Source organism: Lepidochelys kempii, chromosome 1 (assembly GCF_965140285.1).
Source record: "Lepidochelys kempii isolate rLepKem1 chromosome 1, rLepKem1.hap1, whole genome shotgun sequence".
Lineage (NCBI taxonomy): Eukaryota > Metazoa > Chordata > Testudines > Cheloniidae > Lepidochelys > Lepidochelys kempii.
In genome coordinates this window covers 236,882,455-236,907,418 of record NC_136380.1, presented here as the reverse complement: position 1 = coordinate 236,907,418, position 24,964 = coordinate 236,882,455, and the positions used below count along the sequence as shown (strand labels likewise).

Here is a 24,964-nt window from a genome sequence, read left to right as displayed (position 1 = left end):
ATAATAAAAAAAAAGTTATGACTCTCACTTTCCACTTAATTCTGGCCCAACCTTTTTTCATGTTGTTCTTCAGCTTGTACCTAATATGTAACCATACTCATCTAGAATACTCAATCAAGCCATAGACTTGATCAAGTCTTGCAGCTCTCCTTACTGAATATCAATGGAGATTGGCCACTAGAACTGACATACACTGTGATTTTGATTAATGTGGGTTTGTGCCAACAGTTTATTTTGTAGAAAAATTTAATGTGGAATTTCTGGTTTGAATAATCCCACATTCAACCAAAACTCTAGTTTTTCATATGGTTTTTCACTCTAAAATGGTACAAGTATGCCAAAAGAATTGCAAGAAAAGGTGAATCTGGCTAGTGCCTTTTGTTGGCTCTTTGATCTTTGTTTGCTTATTGACGAGGAAATTTTCCCTTTAAAACTGGTACTGACTTCCTGCTACTGGGCACTCCTGTTGCTTTACTTTATTCTTCTGTTGTTGTGACAGTCTCAAATGTAAATATACTGTTAATTCTCTTGCAATTAAGTTTAATGCTTTAAATTACTATTAGTCTCAATGAGTTGAGCAGCTGTCACGTTCCTAGGCCTTTTTAAAGATTGAGCTCTGTTATCTTTAGCTCTTTAATTTTTGATGCATTTCTAAATGATGAATTAGTCACATCATCAAGTTAAACATCACATGAGTGTCACAAATATAAACAAGAGAAGAAAAATGTCACATACACAATATAGTGATTTTTAGCAATCCTTTTAGGTATAGTAAGCCGCTAATTATTTTTAATATTGTCTGACATAAACCCAATAAATATAGTTAATTTAAAGGAGATTGAAATGGGCTTATCTGAAAAAAACAAACAAACCCTGAAGTCATTTGACTCAGCCTGCATTATGGGAGTTTCAAACCATCCTTCCGAAGCTTCTGGCACAGGCAGTGTCAGAGAATGCCAAACAAGGTGGAGTAGTTGTCTGCCTGTTTTCAGCATTTCCTATGTCTGAATCTGAAAATTCACAAGATACGCACTTTGTCCTGTGAATTATTGATCAGTTTTTAATATTTTCAAGCCTACTACTTGTGGTGGCCACATTGTTGCAAGTTTATCTAATGTGACAGTCCTAATTTGAGATTGTAGATTAGATTCAACTCTGGTTTCAGCACTAGATTAGAAAGAAAAAGATGCATTTCACTGTGAAATGTACAGAACTTTCTCTGACCTTTTTATGATTCATTTGATAGAAGGCTGAGTCAGGTGAATAGTCACATTGATTTAAACAGGACTACTTTTCTGAGCGGCTTTGCAGGATCAAACCCTTCTTTATATAAGGAACAGGATTAGTTCTGTTGAAAAGGAATTAAACAGTAATGATTCCTCAGAACGATACTTTATAAGCAACAGTGAAGCATGCATAATTGCATTACGTTATCTCCTCATGGAGTATGGATTAAGCTTTTTTCCACCACTTGGGGGGAGCAGAAGCCTGTGATGGAGAAGTAATGGGCACACTTTTGTCTCCTGCCTCACAATCGTCCTTGGTGCTGAGCAGCAAGAGACTGCGGAAGCTTTGCTGTTCACATTTGACTGAAAGCCTATTTTGTGGTGAACATTTGGGGACAATGTATGCCTTCAAGTCAGTGGCACTGCTATGGGTACCCGCATGGCCCCACAGCATACCAACATTTTTGTGGCTGACTTAGAACAACGCTTTCTTAGCTCTTGTCCCCTAACGCCCCTACTCTACTTGCACTACATTGATGACATCTTCATCATCTGGACCCATGGAAAAGAAGCCCTTGAGGAATTCCTCCATGATTTCAACAATTTCCATCCCACCATCAACCTCAGCCTAGACCAGTCCACACAAGCGGTCCATTTCCTAGATGCTACAGTGCTAATAAGCGATGGTCACACAAACACCACCCTATGCTGGAAACTTACTGATCGCTGTACTTACCTACATGCCTCCAGCTTCCATCCAGACGATCCATTGTCTACAGCCAAGCTCTACGATACAACTGCATTTGCTCCAATCACTCAGACAGAGACAAACACCTACAAGATCTCTCTCAAGCAGTCTTAAAACTACAATACCCACCTGCTGAAGTGAAGAAACAGATTGACAGAGCCAGAAGAGTACCCAGAAGTTACTTACTACAGGACAGGCCCAACAATGAAAATAACAGAACGCCACTAGCCGTCACCTTCAGCCCCCAACTAAAACCTATCCAGCGCACCATCAAGGATCTACAACCTATTCTGAAAAAATATCCAGTCCTCGCTTACAGACAGCCCCCAACCTGAAGCAAATACTCTCCTCCAACTACACAACAAAACCACTAACCCAGGAACCTATCCTTGCAACAAAGCCCGGTGCCAACTCTGTCCACATATTTATTCAAGTGACACCATCATAGGACCTACTCACATTAGCCACGCCTTCAGGGGCTCATTCACCTGCACATCTACCAATGTGATATACGCCATCATGTGCCAGCAATGCCCCTCTGCCATGTACGTTGACCAAACTGGACAGTCTCTACGCAAAAGAATGAATGGACACACATCTGACATAAGGACTAATAACATTCAAAAACCGGTAGGAGAACACTTCAACCTCTCTGGTCACTCAGTAACAGACTTAAAGGTGGCAATTTTGCAACAGAAAAGCTTCGAAAACAGACTCCAACGAGAAACTGCTGAGCTTGAATTAATATGCAAACTACATAGCCTTAACTGGGGTTTGAATAGAGACTGGGTGTGGCTGAGTCATTACACAAATTGAATCTATTTCCTTAAGTTAAGTAACCTCACAACTTCATGTCAACTGTCTAAATTGGCCATCTTGATTATCACTGCAAAAGTTTTTTTTCTCCTGCTGATAAAATCTTATCTTAATTAATTAGCCTCCTACAGTTGGTATGGCTACTTCCACCTTTTCATGTTCTCAGTATGTGTATATCTATCTATCTATCTATCTTCTTACTATATGTTCCATTCTATGCATCAGATGAAGTGGGCTGTAGCCCACAAAAGCTTATGCTCAAATTTGTTAGTCTCTAAAGTGCCACAAGTACTCCTGTTCTTTTTGCGGATACAGATTAACATGGCTGCTACTGTGAAACTTTACATTTCTATTCTTATCAGATGCTTTGTAAGGGAGTCCGTATCTTCTGCAACAGGACCTTGTGGTATCCACAACTTCCCAGACCAGGAAGTCGTCCTTACTCTGGATCTGAAGGGAAGTTAGCGGGAGAGACAGGGAACATACTCAGAAACTCATCTCAGCAATTCCATCAAGTGCAAATCAGCAATCCAAGGCTTTATCTACACTGGCAAATTATGTAGTCTTTGAACATTTATTAACTTGCTGGAGGATTCTCTGCTCCTTGAGGTCTTCAAACTACAATTTGAGGACTTCAATAGCACAGATATAGGTGTGAGGTCATTTTTAGGAGTGGTGGGTGAAATTCTGTGGCCTGCATTGTGCAGGAGGTCAGACTAGATGATCATAATGGTCCCTTCTGACCTAAATATCTATGAATCTATGAAACTAATGACATAAAATTACATTAAATGCAACTCAGCACACTGTATTGAAAAGGCTGTTGTGTTTTAACATCATGCCAGCTGGTGATGGGTTAACATTAGGGTATCTCCACCCAACCATGTGAGCTTTTTAGGGTATGGCTACACTTCAAATGCTACAGCGGTGCAGCTTGTGGTACTTAGGTGTAGACACTATCTATGCTGATGGGAGGGATTCTCCCATTGGTGTAGGTAATCCACCTCCTTGAGAGGTGGTAGCTAGTTTGACAGAAGAATTCTTCCATCAACCTAGTGCTGTCTACAGTGAAGATTAAGTCAGCTTAAGTACACTGCTCAAGGGTGTGGATTTTTCTCATCCCTGAGCAATAAACCTAAGCAGACTTAATTTTCTCTGGTAGACCAAACCTCAAAAGAGAGAGCTAGCAGCCGGGATGTGTGCGCTCTTGAGAGAGGCAGGTGCCACCCTGATGTAAGATCAATAAAGAAAAGAAGGCTCACACCTAACCGAGAGAAAGGGAGACATCCATGAGAGGTGGGTGCCTCCCCGAGAAACAACTGTGTTTGCTGGCACTATTGGCCAGAGAAAAGGGAGCGCTTGCGAGAGGTGGGTGCTGACCCCATTACAGAGCAATAATTTGTTTTATAGTAATTGCTATTAGGGTGATTTGAATCTCTTTTAAAATTGTGTACTTTCAGGAGTGATTTTTTTTTTAAAGAAAAGTCTAAAATCTGTTAGTGTATTTTGATTAAAAATTTCAGACCTTTATTGCCTCGTTTTGTGGGGAAAATGGAATATGAATCACTGTTTACCGCAAGATACAAAACATAGTTACTATATTCAGTGATTTTCTTCCTTCGCATCCCTAAGTACAGGATGAAATTTCAAAATGAGTCAGTATTTTATGAGCAATTCAAGCTGCATATAGAAACCCAGTCTCAGAAGTGAAACTAAAGTAAAAGATTTGCTGTTTGTGTAACATAATTTGATACTGTTTTTTAAACTAATTGGACTTCAGTATTTTGCCTCTGCAAGCTGTAATGTTTAAAATCTATACTCTTGGTTTCAGTTTTTGTTGAAAATAGCTTACGTTGCTCAGTACATCTTGTTTCATAACACTTATTGGTAACGATTTCTCATTGGAGAGAACTGAGTTAGTGATTTGGAGCTGCAATAACATTAGAGAAGCAGTGTGACATCACTCTGGTATCAGTTTTCTAGTGAGGCTAGGAACCCTGACAGCTAAAGGATGCTTTTTCTCGGTGTCAGGGCTGTGCAGTGCTCATTGGGGAGCAGCTTCAAAGACAAAAGGGCTTTGCCTCACATCGTTTCCAAGTGTTTTTGTTGTTTGTGTGTGAAGCTTTTGGTAGAGAATGAATTTCCCTGAAGACTGGTGAGTAATTCTTGTGTTTTGGATACATTTCATCAGCTAATGACTGTAAGTGACCGGCTTTCTTGGGGGAAAAAACAAGTTTTGCTTTGTATGAATTTGAATTTGAGGTGCCTTAGAGACTGTATAATTTACATGAGAAGTTAAAAGTTGAGAACTCAGTTTGAACTTGGAACAATAATAGCTACTTATTTCAGATTGCTATTGATAAGTGTATGTAGCTTGAAGGATTAGTATTTTTAAATATAATTTCAGTATTGCTTTTTTTAACTTTTTAAATGAACTGCTATTAGAGGAAACTTGCGTACTGTATGTAAAGTAGTTTAAATTACTACTATCAAAATCACTGATATGAAAGCTGCAGCCACGCAGTGTGCTTGTCTGTGGTTTGAATCTTTTCATACATAGAATATACAATTCATAATTACTGCTGTTTAGTTCTATAGCTCATTGTGAGTTTTCAAACATTTTTTTAAATTAGTGTGCAACAATAGGAATACCTCAAAATAAGTAGCTTCAAGTGTATCACAGAACATAATAAAGGTAGTGCTAGGATCTGACCGTATAACAAATATTACATATGTTGAAGTAGGAGTGTTTGTGACAAATATACAGAACGGAAGAGGAAAATCTGATCCATTCTCAAAGAAGCTACATAAACTGCAAAGATACCTTTTAAACCTTGTACTTTGAGCTGTGAACCCTGTCATAAAGTGTACCATGTTGTATTGTATGGCAAACTCTGCATGTCTATTTGGCAAACTCTGCATGTCTATTTGCAGCTTTTCAGGCATGAGGTATCTGAAGCATATTCCTATGTCATTCAAACTGATTTTTTTCTTATTACAAAGGTAATATAGGATATCTCGCTTTCATTTTCCAGGCACTGGACAAAACCCTTGAAGGGAAGCCTTCTAATGGTAGCTTGCTGTCAACACTTTACATTCCAAAAACCCTTGAGCAGATTCAAATGTTAAGAAAATTATTTTAAAAGCCTATTAAGCGTTCTATTTTTAAGGACGGGAAATTTGACTGGTATATCTATAAATACATAAACAGGTATATTTTATGAAAAAAGCCTGCATATTTATCACAATAAGGATATCAGGTCTTGATGGATAAATAAACGTAAACCCATCTAATCCAATTTTCTGGAGTTCCTAGAGAGTAATGAAACTAATCTTTGTAGATGTTAGATTTCAGCAGAGTAGTAAGTTCAGGATCAAATATGTATGATCTGAATCAGTTCTTTATGTAGCTAGGTGAATGTAATATTAGCTTTCAGAAACTGACTCTGTGTGTCACTTCATGTGTGCCATCTTTGACTTACTGTTTCTGGTGTAATACTTGGTGATACTGTATTGTTATAGAATTAGTATCACGTTAGTGATATGGTTTGACTGCTTGCTATTGCAGTAACCTTTTTTGTAGCTCTGGTTTTCACTTGTGGTGAATTTCCAGCCAGAGCTAAAAATAATTGAAGGAAATACGTAATTTCTTTAATACACTGGTACAAATATCTGCATTTATAATATATTTTGTTAAGCTTTCTAGAATGAGTTTAAATGTTTCTGCTGCATGTGTTTTATATCTGTTTATTTTTTAAATTTGGTAATCCACTGGATTATTCTATTGCTGATTGGTCTCCGCCCAATAAACCCTATAATTTTTTCCCTATTAGAGATGCTGCTTAAATGTTATAGAAGATGAAGGGGGGAGTGAAATTTAGTATCAATTTGGTGTAGACATCAAGTTTTGTATAAAGTGGTAAGAGGATAGCAAATAAGTATTTTAATTTCAATCATTGAGGGATCGATCATAAGGTCAATTTTCACACAAGTCAGATGCAAAAACAAAGCAGTGTTCCCAGTGCTAAGTTAACTGGAGATCAGGGCACTGGATGTCTCTTTTCTCCCTTCCTCCTCCTCCCCTCCCCCCGCCCCTTGTATTTTGCATGCATGTCAGCTGTGCTACTTTTATTTACAAGAGAGAAAAGACAGATATTCCTCTTAAATTAGAAAAGATAACTTTTGCTCTGATTTCTAGTAAAAGAAAAGTAACTGAAATGATGAGAAAAGGATTTCTTAAACAGTTACTATGCAGGACTAATTGTATCACACAATGTGAATGTGAAACTTAAGGTTTCTATTAACCTGCAAAGTGAGAGTCACTTGTCTTGGATTTGTTCTTGAGTCTGAGTCAGAGCGTGGGGAGACTGGGATTTAATGATCCAGCCATTTTATTTCTACCACCTACAGTAGTAACTGCCTTGTTCACGAGAAAAAAAGGATGTAATATATAAGTGGGCTCTGAAAAGTAACTCCTAAACTATTTAATAAATCTGAGCAAATGCTTTTAAATAATCTTCAGAAAGCTAACTTGATTGAAACACCCTGACATTTTTAATGTAATATCACTACTGGAATTGTTTCCAGGAATGTTAAAGGATTAAAATAGTGTACTTCACTTGACAAATGACATTTAAAGTATTCTTAGTGATTTTAAGTTTTATGTGATTTAATTGAACCTGTTGTATCAGCATGACTCTTCCATGAGGAATATTTCATCTTTTGTTGAAACCACAATTACATTAAAATAATTTGATCCCTGTTGAAATCATGTGCTTCATGAACACAGTGCAGAGTGTGGAAGCATGATAGAACTTGTAGATAATCAGAGATGTGAACACTAGATGGGATTTTTCTGATTATTTCCTCTCTACTTGCATGTAGAAACAAGTTTCATTTGTAGCCATGTTCACAAGAAAGAAATTTGTGCACACGCTAGCAGATCTAAGTAGTTCTGAGTTTATTTTATAGTGGGGGTTTTAATTTTCCCATATTGAAATACCAACATGAATTTTTCATACCTTGATACTGTGGGCAAAGGAAAAACAAATAATCTTTTTTGATCTTGCAAAAGTAAATACACACATTCTTTGGAGCTGAGCAGATAAAAGTTTGTTAAAATGTTTCCATTTGCTAAAATATATTTAGGCAAGTGAAGCTCCCAATTTGGTGTAGAGACTTTTTTTTCCCCTCCAGCTGTTACTTTTATCACTACACGTTTTATTTTCTGTTGGTTAAAAATTGAGATGGCATCTCAGAAGTAAAAATTTAGGAGCTAGCTGGCAAGTTTCCAATAAGAGTTATGAATTTTGAGCAAATTATTTGCCTTGCTGTCAACCAAGCAGTAAATGAAGGTGTAAACAGAACATCCCTCTGCTAGCTCCTTACAAGTTCAGTTTAAATACATAGCTATTTCTCCCTAAAAATGAGGAAAAGTCATTATAAATAGCAGTTAAATTGATACTGAATTAAAAAAAAAAACTGTTAACACACTAACTTTTCAGAAGCTTACAATAATATCTAATTCCTCTATAGATTTTTTTTTAATCTGTTTTGTGCATAATTTATTTGTGTTAGTTTTCTGGAATCTACTTTTTATCTACTTTGTTACCCAAAACCATTTATTTCAGTAAAATACGTACATACAGAAATATTAAGTCTAGTTTTAATGTAACAGCAACAAAGTCCTCAATTATCACTGATTTATATTGCCCATATGTACTGGCAATACTGATAGGTTTTTTGTTCAGGTTACAAATATTTTAAACAAGAGTTTTTTCTTCTTATTACAGGTAATCTACAAAGAATTATAAGTTTGGCTTGTGCTGTTTTTCTGCTTTAAAATGCATAAAGGTAGCCTGAATTTTTTAAATGTATTTTAATTTTTTTTAGTGATATTTTGAAGGAAAAATACAACTGTCAAACTTGTTCTTCCTTGGTTATGTTGGAAGACCTGTTGGAGGTGTCTGGAACATTTTGTTGTGAGCTCCAATACTTTAATTAAAATATTGAGGATGTTGGGTCTTTATTAAAGATGTCATTTCTCCAAAATGTTACTTTACCATTGTGCTAACAAAAAAACATGCTTTTAAGCAGTCTCACTGAAAATCCCTTTGTCAATTGCTCATCTTTCACTCTTTTTACTTTTGTGATATTAACATTTTGCTAGTTCTTAAATCGTGGAAGCCCAACAGGACCTAAATTCCTAATGAAAAAAAGCACAAAAGAAACCACTTTAATAAACAAAACAAAAAACCTTTCAGACCTTCTTTACGCATCAAAGAAGCGGGGGTACGGGGGACAAACCCATTTTTTTCACTTGGAGGTCACCTTTATGCAGGAATTTTGTGACTAAATTATAAAAAATGTCAGGCCTTTCTTTATACATCAAATACACTTAAAATGGCACAAATCCAGTGTTTTCTTCCCTTTCCAGATAATCTTTTAAGGGTTTACAATCCAGAAGAATATTTTTCCCATTGCTGTTGGAGAGATTTGGATGAGACAAAAAAGTAAGAGCATTATTGGTAACCATAAATAGTTGCTGATTGTGAGTGGAGGGATAGATTGCAGGGTTGGTTTTTTGAAGTTTGCTGCTATTTATGATGCCTTAATACTGGTGCATGATCACAGTCCCAATAGGATGGTAAGAAATTGTGTCCACTGGCTGCACTAAGACTTATTTTCTTACAACTTCCCACTAGTGGTAGCAGCAGTATAGATGTGGCTGTGGGCAGCTGCCGGTATTTTAAGTGTCCTATCACGTGACTGATCAGAGCAGGTCTATACAAGCCAGAGGTTAAAATGCCAGCAACTACGTAGGTCTGGTCTGTAGTAGTAACACTCCCCTTATTGTTGCTGCCTTGTAGTGCCTGGAATCCCAGTGATACCAAAAATTTCTTACTGAAGAAATTTAATACGGTGATTGGGAAGCACTGCAACAACTAAAAAGTTGTACTGCATGACCTCAATAGACTTGAAGGATGCCCATGTCCATAACCCAGGTTAGCAGTCTCGCAGATGCTTTCTCAACTTTGCTCTGGGAGCACAACTCTACCAATCCAGGCCCTTTGGTTTAGCAGTGGGACTGAGAGTGTTTACAGAAGTTTTGGGAGAGTGACGGTCTTCCAGAGCAGCCTAACATCAGTTCTTCCCAAAGAATATTTCTGTAATCTGAAAGAAAAAAGTGAGGCAAGTAGGTGTTCATTTTTGCTTCCCTAGGGAAAGTTAATGATTCAGAAATCTTTTCTGTCTGTGCATGTTTACTGGTGAAATGAGTAATGCAACATATGGTAAACTGTAGTTAATTTTTCCTGTTGAAAACGAGTTACTAATTGTTTAGATTGCTAATAAAACTAGTTTTGACACACGTATGCAGTTCTTTAAGAATTTAGCAAAAATTAAGCTTCCCAAGGCGTGGGAATGCAGCAACCAGGTCACTGCCATGCTTTTGTTTTCTAAAACGTATGTACTTTGATAGATACAGACTCTGTCAGGGGTGGGCAAACTATGGCCCGCGGGCCACATCCGGCTCGCGGGACCATTCTGCCTGGCCTCTGAGCTCCCAGCCGGGGAGGCTAACCCCCGACCTCTCCCCTGCTGTTCCCCTTCCCCTGCAGCTATGCCACCGCACAGGCAGCGCGGCGTGCGCCCGCCCACCTCCCAGGCTTTCAAATAAGCATGTCCTGCTGCTCTGAGCGGCTTCATAAGGGTAAGGGAGGAGGTCCTGGGGGGCAGTCAGGGGACGGGGGGCGGTTGGATGGGGCGGAGGTTATGGGGGCGGGGGGGCAGTCAGGAGACAGGGAGCTGGGGGTTGGATGGAGGTGGGTCCCGGGGGGTTGGTTAGGGGAGGGGGATCCTGGGAGGGGGCGGTCAGGGGACAAGGAGCAGGGGGTTGAGGGTTCTGAGGGGCAGTCGGGGTGGGAAGTGGGAGGGGCCGGATAGGGGGCAGGCGCCAGGCTGTTTGGGGAGGCACAGCCTTGCCTACCTGGCCCTTGATACCATTTTGTAACCCTGATATGGCCCTCGGGTCAAAAAGTTTGCCCACCCCTGCTCTAAGTGGTCCACACTATCAAAGTTTCCTTTTATCCCTGTTACCTTACTGCTTTTCTACAGCCATAAAGAGTTTAAGCTCTGATATTGTGTAAGTGGCTTTATACTGAAGGCTTGTCTATGATGGGATGTTGTGCACATATGTAGTTAACACCAGTACAAACACCTAGTGTAGATGTGCTGCTCTAACATAAGTGACTTCACCAAGTAGGATACTAAGACCTTGTCTACATGGGGAGAAGCTGAAAAGCACAGTAATTCTAGATTGCCCATTCTTCTACAGCTGTGCTGATACAATTTATCTATTCCAAAGTAACCCCCACTTAGACACTGTGTGTTCTCGAATAAGTGATTTTATTCTGAAATAATTACTCATCTTCCCAAACAAAGTAAGTATTCTGGAATAAGGTAACTTTTTAAAAAATTTCTGAATAGTGTGCTCACATAGGGGAGTTATTTTGGAATAGCTTTTATTTGTAATGAGGTCCACAGATCCTCGATGTTGAGTTTCTGCTTTATGCAGACCAAACTTGTCAATTAGTAGCAGGAGAGATTGGCCCCAGTTCTGAGAAACTGCCAGTACAAATATCATCTGCCTCTTTAGCTGCAGGCAGGCAGAGTGTCTCTTCCCTAGTGCGGAGCAAAATTTAAAGAAAGGGGTGGGGAGGAGTCCTCCCTGAGGAAGTGGAGAAGTCAGGGCATGCAGACAGCACAAAAGTACCAATACAGGCCCTTTGGTTTAGCAACAGGACTGCTAAGTGTTTACAAAAGTTTTGGTAGTGTCTGGCATTTGTGTTTACCTTCCTATGTGACCCTCTTATCCAAGGCCTCATCCAGAGTAAGTCATACATGTTACCCAGGTGAAAAGGATGCTGCAGAGTCACGGGTCTGTGAAAATCAGTTTAATACAATCTAAGCCGGTGGTTTTCAAATCGTGGGTCGCGGAATGGAAGGGACTGGGTCGCAGCGGCTCTGGTCAGTCCGGCCAGTGGGAGCAGGGGGAGGAGCCTGTGGGCCAGAGCAGTGTGGAGCTGCTTGCGGACCTCCGCCTAGGAGCTGGACCTGCTAGTGGCCACTTCCAGGGCGCAACACAGTCCGCAGTGTCAGGAGAGGCGGGAAGCCTGCCTCTGCACCCCAGCTGCACCGCTGACTGGGAGCTGCTGGAGGTAAGCCCCTGCCCCAGCCCTGAGCCCCCCCCAAACCCAGAGCCCCTTCCTGCACTCCAAATCCCTCATCCCTGGTACCAGCCCAGAGTCCTGACCCCCTACTGCACCCCAACCCCCTGCCCCATCCCTGAGCCCACCAAACTTGGAGCTCCTTCCTGCACCCCAAACCCCTAATCCCCAGCCCCACCCCGGAGCTTGCACCCCCAGCCCAGAGCCCTGACCCCCTCTCGTACCTTAGCCCAAAGCTCTCCTCCCACACCTTGACCTCCTCATTCTTGGTCCCACCCTGCAGCTCTCACCCCTGCACCCTAACCCTCTGCCCCAGCCCTAAGCCCCTCCCACATCCCAAATCCCTCATCCTCATCTTAGTTGGGTCACAGGCATCAACAATTTTCTTCAACTGGGTCGCCAGGAAAAAAAGTTTGAAAACCACTGATCTAAGCAGATTCCCTATCTGTGTGGAGACACACTGTCTACAGTGTTCCTTATTTCAGTAAAGACGGGAGAAACTGAGGGATGTTATTAAAACAGTCAACCTCTCAAGGGCAGTGTACCCATTTGTATGTTTCTGTCTCTGCTGGGATCAGTGGTCTCCTCTGGATATTCTTTGTGGCCCTGTACTCACATGAGGCCACTATTGGGCTGCTCCTTATACCTCCCTGAGCTATTGCATATCTTTCCTTCAGTGAAGGTATCTTTCCCTAGGAAGATTCTAAGGTCATTCATATGGCAGATGAGTTCAAGCAGCTTCAAGCCAGGCTTTCCAATAAGAGAACCAGTAAGGACAGTTGTCTTCGCAGATGCAAACCAGGAAGGATGGGGGTGTTCACACAGAATCAAAGTGTGTCCAGGGGATGTGTTCCAAATAAGAGAGCAAGCACAATATAAGCTGGTGAGAGCTCAGGACAATCCAGTAAGATCTCACGACTTGCTCCCTTATCTGGACTATCCTTCATGTGCTGATGATTTGGGCGGAGGAAGATAAGCAGTCTATTTGCTTCCTTTGCATCTAAGAAATAACTAATGTTATGGCCAAGTGGTTCAGCTGATGTAAGTTAGATTAGTGATACTCAAACTGAGACTCTGGAGACTTTTTAATGTGTCTCCTGCAGCTCTTTGCAGCACATATTAAAACACCGTGTGATTTGGTAAATAATTAAATCAGGGTGCTTTTACTGTGTTGTTAACCAATTGTAGAATACTTGGGGGGCGGGGGGGGGGTTATGTATGTGTGTGTATTGTGGGTGGGTGGGTGTTTAAAATAAAATGAATTCTCACTGTAAAATGACTGACTAGATATTCTACAAAGCATCCTGATATATGTAAAAATAGTAAATGAAACAATGAATTCACACTACTGTGGCTTTTTTCGGGTAATGTTGATTGCTAATTTGGCTCCTGAACCACTGAGGTCTGAGTTAGATGATTCATAATGGGAACTATACCCATAGGTGTTTTCATCTACTGGTAAAGGAATTTGGTCCCTAGCAGTAGATCTTTTTGCCTCCTACTTGAAACATGAAGTTTTTCTTCAAGTGATTGCTTATGTCAATTCCAAGTAGGTATGGGCGCGCCACATGCACAGTTGTTGGAAGGGTTTTCCACTAGCGGTACCCGTCAGGTTGGCTGTGGAGCCCCTGGAGTGCACATTTATAGCGATGTATATAGGTCCCTCCCGACCCGCCGCCTCTTCAGTTCCTTTCTCTCTTGCCTCAGGCAAGCCATTCCCTTGCATTCCCTTTCTTTGTTTTGTAAATAGTTTTATTAGCATAGTATTGTTAGTTTTTAGTGTAGTTAGTAAAGTTTTTTGGGGGGGTACCTCTCTACCCCACAGGCTGTCCCCTTCAGGGACTGGGGGCATGCCTCGGTCTCAAGGCTTCAAACCCTATGCGTCCTGTCAGAAGCCTGCACAGACCGTGTCAGCGTCAGTAAGGGAGGCCGCGGCACTGGCAAAGGACCCAGCACCCAAGGACTTGTGGCACTGACGCTTTCCGGCACCAAAGACAACCTCTGTGACCTCTCGGCACTGGCGCATAAGAAGCAAAGAAGAGCCAAGAGGGGGGAATTTCTAACAGAGTAGTGGAGTGCGACTGGGCCTGCAGTGTGTGTCTCATGCTGGGACACTCAGCTCCTGCTCAGACGAAACCGACACCACTGACTCTGGCCGCACGGGCAGAACCATCGAGTCCAGTCCAGATGGACTCCCCAGGCGTGAGAAAGCCAGATGGGGGAGCTGGATATGCCATCTACCCAGGACATATTTGAGGCCGGAAGGGACCTTATAGAGATGACGGCCCAGCAGTCTCTGGCACTGGAACCTCACAAGGGGCCAGTTCTCTCCAAGGGCAAACCAGCCATGCTTTGGCAATGTTCCCCCTCTCCTCCTGCATGGCATCCGCGTGGTCCTCAAGGTTGGACTGGTTCTCGGTGCCAGAGTCCTATATCACCAGGTGGAGCAGGCACCGTTCTCGGTGAGAGGACACACACCAGGTCCCTGTGGTGCTCTGTCTTTTTCAATGGCAGGCTCCCATACAGTGGCCATTCTGGACCCCATGGGCATACCATCAAGCCCAGGGGCCAAGCTCCAGGTCCCTGTCCGTTGCCTTGAATGGGCGGGGGCCCCCATCTTCCTCAATAGTAAGGAAACATCCAAAAGGATCGGTGCCCGACCCCGTGTTGGCATCGTGCAGACAGCATCACTGGGGTAGGAACCCCGTGAATTGGAGGGTCAGGAGGAACCTGTGCCCATGGGGGCTTCTACATCTTCCTTCCTAGATGAGGCAATAGTGGGCAATAGCAGCCACATCAGGGAATAGAAATTGTATGGTGGACCATGAATGCTCACAAAATTGGGGTTGAGGTGCAGGAGGGGGTGCCTGGCTCTTGAGAGCTTCTTAAACCAATGAGATTATTCAGAGAGCTAATATCCACAATTTTTGCTCCCAAAAATAAATCTTAACTCCTCTGTATTCAAGGGCCTGCTTGAGGTTTGCCCACTGATACCAGGGTAAGAGTCTTGCCCCCTATGTCTGCATTGGTAGTACAAATTCATGAATTTCTTAAATGGACTTTGGCTAGGCCTGGCAGTTCAGACCCTCCAGAGTGGCAGGCAAGAGGCAGATTTCATCTTATCCAAATGTCCAGTGTTGTGGCTTTTTTAAAAGCAGCATCTTTTCTACATTCTCCCGAAGTGCACAGAGTTCTTTTAAATGAACTTATCTGGTTCTCAGTGCCATTACAGGCTCTCCATTTGAATCATTCATGAAGGTGTCTCATTACTTCTGAACCATTATGGTGACCTTTTTGATAGCAATCATGTTAGTTTGCACTTGTTTGATTTAGGTACTCTTTTCCTGGAAGCTGAGTTCTGCAACTTCCATAAAGAAAAAGTAGTATTCTGAACTGACCTGGTCTTCATGCCAAAGACTAACTCCATGCTCCACAAAGTATAGGAAATTGTCTTTCCATCCCTTTGCCCAGCTCTATTGCACCTAAAAGAGAAATTGTGGCATACTTTCAATGTCAGCAGAGCTCTCCAAGTACATGTTCACCTTACAGCTCAGTTAGGACAAATACTTTATCTGGTGTCAGGGAAAGAAGGCTTTGGAATTCTACGTTTCCAGATCCAATATTTTAACTCTCTCTCAAACATACAAGTAGAAAAGCATAACTCCTTCCACTCTGTAGAACTGTGGCACTTCATGAACAGATAGACCATAAGCAAAGCTGTGTTGCCAGAAGTCTCATCTGTAGATCTGCTACTTTGTCATGTGTTCAAACTTTCTTCAAAATTCTACAGGTTGGGTGTTCAGGCATCACCTTATGCTGCTTTTGGTAAATGGGTGCTCCAAGCTGTAATATCTCAGTAACTGCTCGGAAGAGGTTATTCCCTTCCACATCTGTACATAACTGTATATAGTGTCTCTCCTTTCCCTCTCTCCAGTGGACGCTACTTTGAAAATCCCAATGTTGTGGATCTGTGGCCCTCATTACAGGTAAGAACTGGAAAATGTATCCATGACTTGTCTAAAAATGTCCTTTCTTGGAGTAATGAGGTCCATAGATCTAAGCCACCCTGCATGGGCAGTTAATTGGATAAAGGTATTATATTATTAATTGACATTCAGTTTGTTGCTCATTGAATTTCTTTCTCTGTAGGAAGATTGTTCTGTTTTGTTTTAATGCTTAATTATCCTTACATGGAGTAGTTGGTTTTCCTAGGCTGTGGAAGTATCTCTACTGGTAGTTTCTCGGAGTTGGAGCCACACCTCCCTTGCCAACAATTGACAGGTTTGGTCTACCTCCAAGGCTGCATGGAGAGCAGAGATTCTGTCATGGATTTGTAGTCCTCATTACTGTAAGAACAGAAATTTTCAGTTAAGACACATACATTTTCCCATTGTGGAATACCTATTCCAGAATAGCTGTGCCAGTCAGTTCCCCCACATAGACTGCTCTAAGTGCTTACAGTGCACGTAACTTCTTTTGCACTAGTGCAACAAATTTTACAGTAGGGCTTTGCATCAGTGAATTAGTGGGGTTTTTTTAAAGGACAAATCCTGAATATTTGTAGATATTCCTTTGTTCACCTCTAGTTGACTGTCCCCAGACTTCTGTTTTTTGTCACTGATTGCAAAATTGGGCCCTTTGACACTTCCAGGTTGTTTGGTAAATAAATATTTTGAGCATATTTTGATTGCAGGTTTAGGACTTAAGGTTGTTTGCATCTCCTGTACTGATAAAATGAGAAGTTCAAATACTCTGAATAATTATTCTTTTTCTTCGTACAGACTTAATTGCTAATGCAAAGCACATAATGATTTAGGGAACTGAGTATTGCCAATGGTTAAACAACTTTTTTCTCTGGGTGAGATGATGAATTTATAATCTATGTACTATTTATAGGCTTGGCAGTATTTGATGTTTTTGTTTTATAATTTTGATGGGAAATGTCTGTTTACTTTTAAGCAGTTTCTATTTGTATCAATTTAAATTTTCATAGTGGTGGGAAACTGAGGGGATCAGACAATTAATGACAGTTGCAGAGATTCAAAAAGTAAAAGCTTTATAATTGTTAAAACACAGATTGTCAACATCACATGTCAAAATATTAGTTTGATTTTAAGGGTGTTTACTTTGTATAAGTTCTCACAACGTTTTTCTTTGTCTACCTGTAAATTTAGATTGTCGATGGAAATATGTTACATCTGTGTGTAGGGTAAAATCACCATTTACCAATAAATCTAATCCTTCCAAGCCTAGGTATTTAAGCCAAAATGAGTGAGAGCTTTGCTTTTTATTTAGTTCCTGAAAATAATCCCTCCCATAAATCTTATTTTTGTTATTTAGACTTAATTGGATGATATTAAGAAAAGGCCGTGTTTCTTCATGTGACTTTAAGATATGTCAGTGTTACTAATTGCCTATATACTGTGTTGCCATGAAGCAGTTGTTGTTGAACTCGTTTACATCAGAAAATTGCAACTCTTGGCAACAGGTTAACACCCAACATAGATTATTTAATGCTCAGTAAACTAATTCTTTATGATATGATTTTCTTTAAGTAATCCACATTTAAGAACAGTATATAGAGGAGATGCTGTCAATTAAGAGATTGACGTGTGATCCTGTAACTGGGTTTCTCACGCAGCAATGAAACCTGCAGTTCCCGAGTTGCTCTGCTAGCTAACCACTTATTTTGTAAATAAAGTAAATGCATTCCCTTTTATTTATGGGGAAGATGCACGATGCAGAAAAAGCTGAACAGATGTTGAAAACTGCGTAGATGTGACAATATAGGAGGAGACAGCCAAGAAATGGTTTCATCTAGCAGAAATTTCCAAAACTTGTGTATCCATTGGTTTGAGCATATTGAATACATTGTTTCGAGCATATTGAATACATTGTTTCAAGGATTTGTGATTCAATGCAGCAGATATGCAAATAAACCAGTGCTTTGATACAACTTTCTTTTTCACCTCACCCAATACCACTCAGATAATGTGTTTGCTGTTGAACTAATGTCATGGTAGCTATTTCAGCATTTTTAAAGGAAATATGGTTCTAATGTATTTTACACAGAATGAGATATGGGGACACCACAGAACAAAAATCATCCAGGTTTCCAACTGTAAGCAGCCAGCAGACTCCAGAGTGCTCAGAAATTATTATTAAGCATTGGGCAATTGATGAAAACTTTTAATCAGATTTTATGCTAAAATTTCATAATTAAGATTCTGGTAAAATCAACAACCTAACCTGTTACCTAAATGACCTTGCTGTAATTGCAGCTCTTATTGTGCTGCTTTGACCAATCAACCTTTTGAAATACCTGACTGAATGCATTATATCACACTCAAGTGATTTTAAGCCCTTAGCAATAAATTTGTTTCCCAGTATAGCACAAATCATTGCTGCTTTTAAAACTTGATGTGCTTTCAGTAGTTTGTCGTCTTTTACTACATGAATGTATCTGTGCAGTTAAACAAAAAGGAATGCTGTGTATAAAAGGCTTAGAAGTAATTACTGTTCATAGTTACAAAAATATTGTACTTCCCATTTATTCAGGAAAGCCATCTCTCTTCCATCCCTATATCTTAGTAACAAAGAACCAGTGATGTTGTTTCGAATAATCATAGATTACTTCAGTTTCCACAGTATGCGTCCGATGAAGTGAGCTGTAGCTCATGAAAGCTTATGCTCAAATAAATTGCTTAGTCTCTAAGGTGCCACAAGTACTCCTTTTCTTTTTGCGAATACAGACTAACACGGCTGCTACTCTGAAACCTGGGGAGAAATGCTCAGAAATGCTGAAATTTGATAACTCACTCCAGTCTTACTCAGTGGTTGTTTTTTGGTTTGTTTTTTGGTTTGTTATATGGTGGCAGAAGGCTATCCTGTGAGTTGCCACTCCAGCCATTACAGTAATTAGAGAGGCAGATAGAGACATGGCTACTGAAAGAGGGTGTATCTTTCAGCTCATCCCATGAGTCCTATTGGACTGTAGTTACTTCAGCGTGATACAGGGGCCACTAGCTGGTCATGTTCTGACTGCTGAACTCCTTGTAGTATGCCACTGTGTGGATTGTTTATTTCTGCCATTGAAGATAGGCAGAATCCCTTGTGTGATTTCTCTGGAGTCTATACACGCTTTTCTGTCTTGAAATGACCATGCTTCCACTGCTTTTTGGACCTTGCACAAGGGAGCCAGGAGTTGATTCTGAACAGAATGAACTTATTTGCTCGCTGCATTCAGTGTCAAGGAAGAGATTGCATAGTTTGTGGTAAACTTGAAATTTACAGTGATTGAATCCTAATAGTGTTAAATTGCCTAAAATGTGGCAGAGACTGCATAAAAACATAGATTGCAGTTCTTTAATCATTGTTGGCAAGACTTCTTAACATTTATTTTAATGCCAATAATTACTGAAGTTTACTTATAATTAAAAACAGTGAGGTCCACAGATCCATGACATTGGGTACTCTGCTCTATTCAGCCTTGAAGAGGGATCAAACATGTCAATCTGAGGTAGGAGAGGTGTGGCTCCACCTCAGAGAAATGACCAGATTTCATCTTCCTCTCAGGCTGAAGGCAGGCAGATCAGCTCCTGCCTGCAGCAGAGCAAATTTTAAAAAGGGAAAAAGAGAAAAAAAAGCCTTAATCTCCTGACTGTCAGGGGTCTGCCTTTATTGGGAGAAAGTATTCCATTTCTCCTAAGTTGCTGGGATGCTCCATGCCCCCTGCTCACCCATGACAGAGAAAGCTGAAAGGGAAAACCAGATGTCTACTGCCCTCCCCTGCTGATTGCATGGAGGTCTGCGCCTGTTCTATAGAGCCTTAGGCCTTTCAAATGCTTAAACAGGGACAGGGTTTCCAGCAGCCTCCCTCCCAGGAAAAAGTAGCAGCAAAATCACTCAGGCCTAGCACAGGTGACAGCAGCACCTTTGGGACAAGTAAGTAGAAGCTCCTTCCTACCTCTTACACATATAGTGGCATAGTAGGTTGAAGCACAGTATCAAAGGGGCAGCAAAGCTTCCTGCCCAGCTTCTGGAGCCTACACCCTCAGCCCAGTATTTACCCCAGGAATTGAAGTTGTGTGTGTTCAAATTGACAAGGGTGGCGTGAGGGCGGATGAAGGGTTAGACCATGATGGCAAAAGTGGGCTGTGTGGCACCATAGTAAAAACTGAAAAAGTTTCACAACCATTTTATTAGACCTAACTCATTTTAAAATCATCACAAATTAAAGTTGGCTATTCAAGCCTACTATAAAGCACTAGATCATCATCCTTCTTGATTTGTTGTAATTTTGCACAACTCTGTTAATAAACTTCTCAAATGCAGTGCATTCATCTTTGGTGGCATCTTGTGTGACCCATGCTACTAGTCCATGATATGCTCATGATCAGATAGAAGGCAACTTCTTTCTGAACTCACAATTCTGTTCAATGAGGAAAAACAATGCTCAGCTGTAGCTGTTGAAGTAGAAAGAAATGAGTTTCCACTTCTTTCACCACGGGAAACATAGCACAAAGTTTGGGTAGAATCACTAGTGGTAATAAAGAAGAAGTTGAAGTCAAATCTTCATTCGTTTGTCTCATGATATTTCACTGTGTTCAAATTTCCTGTTCTGTCCTGATCAGTAGCAGCCCCACTGTTGGTAGTGCCTCACTCTACTCAAGTATCAGTGTTTTATAAGATAGGCATCTGTAAAAGGTAAGTAGAGGTTGAGTAGAATCCAGAAGTCACTGTTGTAGATTTGTAATAATCGAGTCTGTGCACTTCTTCAGCTGGCTTAACAAACACTTCTCGTCCTCTTTACATAAGGACTCAATATAAGTGCCTTCATTAGTCAACTTCTGGACTCAAGTCTTTTTCTTCCAGTACGATTTCAAAGGATATCTCTCTGATCCAAATGTACCGTCTATTGCTGGACAAAGATCTACTGCTTTTGTAGGAGATGCCTGGATGGCATTGTTTAATGACCCAAGTGGTTTCAGTAGTAGATTTACAAGAGAGAGAATGGTGATAGTCTTCTCTGAACTTAGTAGCAAAAGTAGTCCACCAACCTCACTACTTACATCTGTCTCATCTTGATAGATACTTTCCAAAGCCAGTAATAATGGTTGCAGTAATTTTAAGACCGCAGCTAAGGGTTGCTCATGAGAAAGTCAGTGGGTTTTCCCAGGTTGGACTAATTTGAACTTCAGTCCCAGTGGATATTCCATTTTTTCCAAGACGTTCAGCCTTTTTTGGACTCTTGCTGAAAAAGTATAATGAAGGCATTCAATGTATGGCTTTTTAAATGTCTCTTGTAGATTCTGCAGCTTATACTAGTGTTAATTGGAGTAGGTGGCCTCTGCAGTCTGTATAAGAGAGATTAGGGTTACGCTTTCCTCTGAGTAAAACCTGTACTCCCCTATGGCTTCCAGAGAAGTTTGTAGCTTCATCAAATGCACAAGCAGCCATCGGTTTGGGGTTCAGTTTACAAGCATTTAACTCCTGTAAGATGTGGGTTGTCACCGATGCAGCTGATGTCTTCTATAATCTGAACATCTAGAAATGGATCTATTGGCCTACCACTGACCTCAAAATAACATACACAGTGACTTAATACTTGATGCTCATTTGAATTGGTCCAGTTATCAGCCATGTGTACACGTTTTTTGAATGTGGTGAGAGAGTTCACTTTTTCACCTGCTGAGTCTCACTGTTACGCCGCATGCCAGCTAGTTGAGTTTCTTGCTGAAAGATAGTGAGCATTTTCTGATCTTGTGCGGAACCAGCGGCCAACTTCAGGATTAAAAAGTGGCAATGCACTTTACAAACTGGAGGCCAATGTTGTGTGTGGTATCTCTTGCTTAAATAGAAAGTATGATGTGACAGCTCTGTTTGTTCACATAAACTGTGTTGTGCCTTCAGCATTAACAGCCTCATTAAGTACTTCTAAAATTGGCTTTGACAGTGACTGGCTTATAAGGCTTTCTGCATGTTGATGCAATCCAGAGGCTTGGTGTTTTGCAGCCTTTTCACTTAGTTTGTCAGTATTGGCTTTGCTGATTGGTCTGGCAAACAAAGCCCCTCCACTCTTACTATATTAATTCATGGTATGCCCACATCTTGAATACAGATTCCATATGAGGAGAGATTAAGACTCGGATTTATCCCCCCATAGTCATTTATTTTCAAACTGATACGATAGAGGTCTATAAAATCTTGACTGGTATGGTGAAAGTGAAAAAGTAAATGTTTACTCCTTCACATAATATAGGAACTAGAGGGTCACCTAATGAAATTAATAGGCAGCAGGTTTAAAACAAAAGGAAGTACTACTTCACACAGTGCATAGTCAACATGTGGAACTTTTTGCCAGGGGATGTTGTGAAAGCCAAAACTATAACAGGATTCAAAAAAGAACTAGATATGTTCATGGAGAATAGGTCCATCAATGGCTTTTAGCTTGGTTGGTCAGGGATATAACACCATGCTTTGAGTGTCCCTAGCATCTGTTCACCAGAGGGCTGGGAGTGGATGACTGGATGGATCACTCAATGATTGCCTGTCCTGTTCATTCCTTTTGAATTATCTGCCATTGGCCACTGTCAGAAGACAGGATACTGGGCTAGATGGACCATTGGTCTGACCTGGTGTAACTGTTGGTATGTAAACATTAATTATTTAGTACAGAAACTTCCCAAGATAATCTCTTGAGGTCGCGACAATGTGAGATAACCATGGAAAATAGTGCATATTAAAAATCTTGGCCTATTGGGAAATGTATATTTAAATAAATTTCCCAGTCACAATCTAGCATTCTGGGGTCAAAGGCACTAAAACATAGTCCAACCAGCAAATTTTCCTTTAATGTGCCCCTCCTTTGTCCCTCCACTGTATCCCACTCATAGTTGTCCTTCATCAGTGGAGATCCAGAGTTTAGAGGTGCTTTTGTGTGAGTTCACTTCCCACCCTGATATGGGGGAAGGGAGAAGGCACCTTGCTCATTCCTCCAGCTGCTCACCACTTGCTCCAATTGCTCACTCTGGCCGCTGTTGTTTGTCCTGCCAGCATTCACTCCAGTGCTCTGTCACCAATGGCACTGCGCCATCACCTTCTGCTGCCACTGTGACCTCTGGAAGTCAGTCTCTTGAGGTTCCACCTAGCTGTATGATTTCAGCTCTCAGTGGAGGAACCTCACACCTCTTCCACAGAAGCTGCCCCCCACAGCAGGTCTAAGCTCTTAGAGCCCACACCACCAAGAAAAACATCTGTCCCCCACCCTCTCTCTTTTGACGTCCTCAATCAGAGCAGACTAAGTACAGTTCTGCTGCCCTTTACTCATACAATAATGATAACATTTCGTTACTCCTGCATTCAATATTAAAGTGATTTGTAACCTAGCACCAGCCAAAATTGATTACTTGGGCAACACAGCTCTGTTTGCTGGATACCTACACAGAGTAGGTGTGTTCATGTAAATACAGCATCTCCTCTCCTCTCTTGCCCCCCCACCCCACCCCCGGCTCATCACTAGCTGTCGGGAGAACTCATTCAGATCTTGCTTACAAATCATAATTTGAAATTATTAGGATGGCCAACATCTCTGAAACAAATGTGCCAACATTGTCCTTAAAAACAGCTGGGTGAAGAAGCTGGTCTTTGTTCATACTTTTCAAACCTGTTATGCTTTTTCATGTACAAGTATTTTATCATATACTATATAGGCTTTTAAAGTGTGTATTAATGTTTCAATTTAAATTCAAATTTCCAACCAAAGACTAAATTGGCAACACTGCTTGTTAACTAGTTGACCACTGGAAGGGTCATGGGGAAATTGTGGTGGGGGGAGGGGAGGGAAATCCATGTCACAGCTGTATATGTTGACTGCAGAGCAGCTGCCCTTAGAAAAGCTGTCATTAAATATCCCTGCTCATACATACTGTGAGTGTGTATTAGTGGGTCAGGGATTTTCTGCCACATCAATATATTGGGAAAGCATCAGGCTGCCATCCTCAGCTGCTGTTGCTGGTCACCATGCCTTAACTGTTGGGCTGTCTTTCCCAGCGATCACTGTAGATCACCAGGCACTAATGTCAAGTTTATTGTTCCCAGCTTTTGTTGCAGGTTGCCGTGCCTCACTTCCATCTCCATGCCTCAGCAGATGGCTATGGCGTGATAAGAGGGACAGAAGTCTAGATGAGGAAGAACTGGCAGGTAGTGAGGGACCTCTTGGCCTGCCCTTTTTCTCTTGCCCCACATGTCTTCTGGCCTCCCTTTTATAAAGTCAGATGATTCCTTGGTGTCCACAAGTCACACTTATCCTTGTGTCACTATTGAAGATAAATGTTCCTTTTTCACTGGTGGTTATGGACTTGTTTTGAATTGGGAAAAAATTGTACCTCAGAATGGCCTCCTCACTGTATAGAGCCTTCATAGGCAGCCAAGTCCAGGCAGGCATAATCTCTGCTTCCTCCTGCAGGCATGAAAACTATCAAGGACATCAGGCCAACAAAAATAAATGAACAAAAGAGAACTGTCCTTTGACATAGAAAGTGCTCCCACATACTTTCACAAGCAGTGAGAACAAGGGTGGACAATGTTGCAAGTATGTCTCTTCCAACCTATTTAAAAAAATGCACAGCCTAAGAGCTTTTGCCTGAGCTGTGCAAGCAGGGCAAGCAGACAGCCATCCTAGATCTCCTGTGAATGGGAACAGTAGAACCTGCAACCCTCTTTAGTGGAACTGGGCCTTTCTCCATATTGTTCCTAGTTCAAAAAAAAAAGTCACAAATGTACACGGTACTACTTGTCATCATGTAGCTAACCAGATCCATAAAGAAATGAAAATGCAAGATGGAGATATAAAAATCCACGCAAGCTGCCATCAATGAAGATGTGAAGGATGCTTGTCTCCATATCCCAATTAGATATCCCATTTAGTAAGATGATTCCTAAATTTT

At 41.0% G+C, this 24,964-nt stretch overlaps 1 protein-coding gene across 30 annotated transcripts in view; it reads left to right on the top strand.

Moving 5' to 3' along the window:
* Nucleotides 1-24,964, top strand: part of PLEKHA5 (pleckstrin homology domain containing A5) — a 273,038-nt gene that overhangs the window by 105,459 nt on the left and 142,615 nt on the right. Inside the window, exons 4-5 of one of the 30 annotated variants that reach the window (XR_012155751.1) lie at nucleotides 9,227-9,302; nucleotides 24,117-24,198. The exons of 27 other annotated variants lie outside the window; for them this stretch is intronic. Coding sequence is in view for 2 of the 3 variants with exons in the window: in XM_073318935.1 (XP_073175036.1) it covers nucleotides 24,117-24,180 (64 nt within the window). In the remaining variant the exon portion in view is untranslated. Of the gene's footprint in view, nucleotides 1-4,837; nucleotides 4,946-9,226; nucleotides 9,303-24,116; nucleotides 24,219-24,964 lie in introns of those variants that run through there. 2 more of the 30 variants (XM_073318935.1, XM_073318805.2) reach the window with 2 other exon arrangements.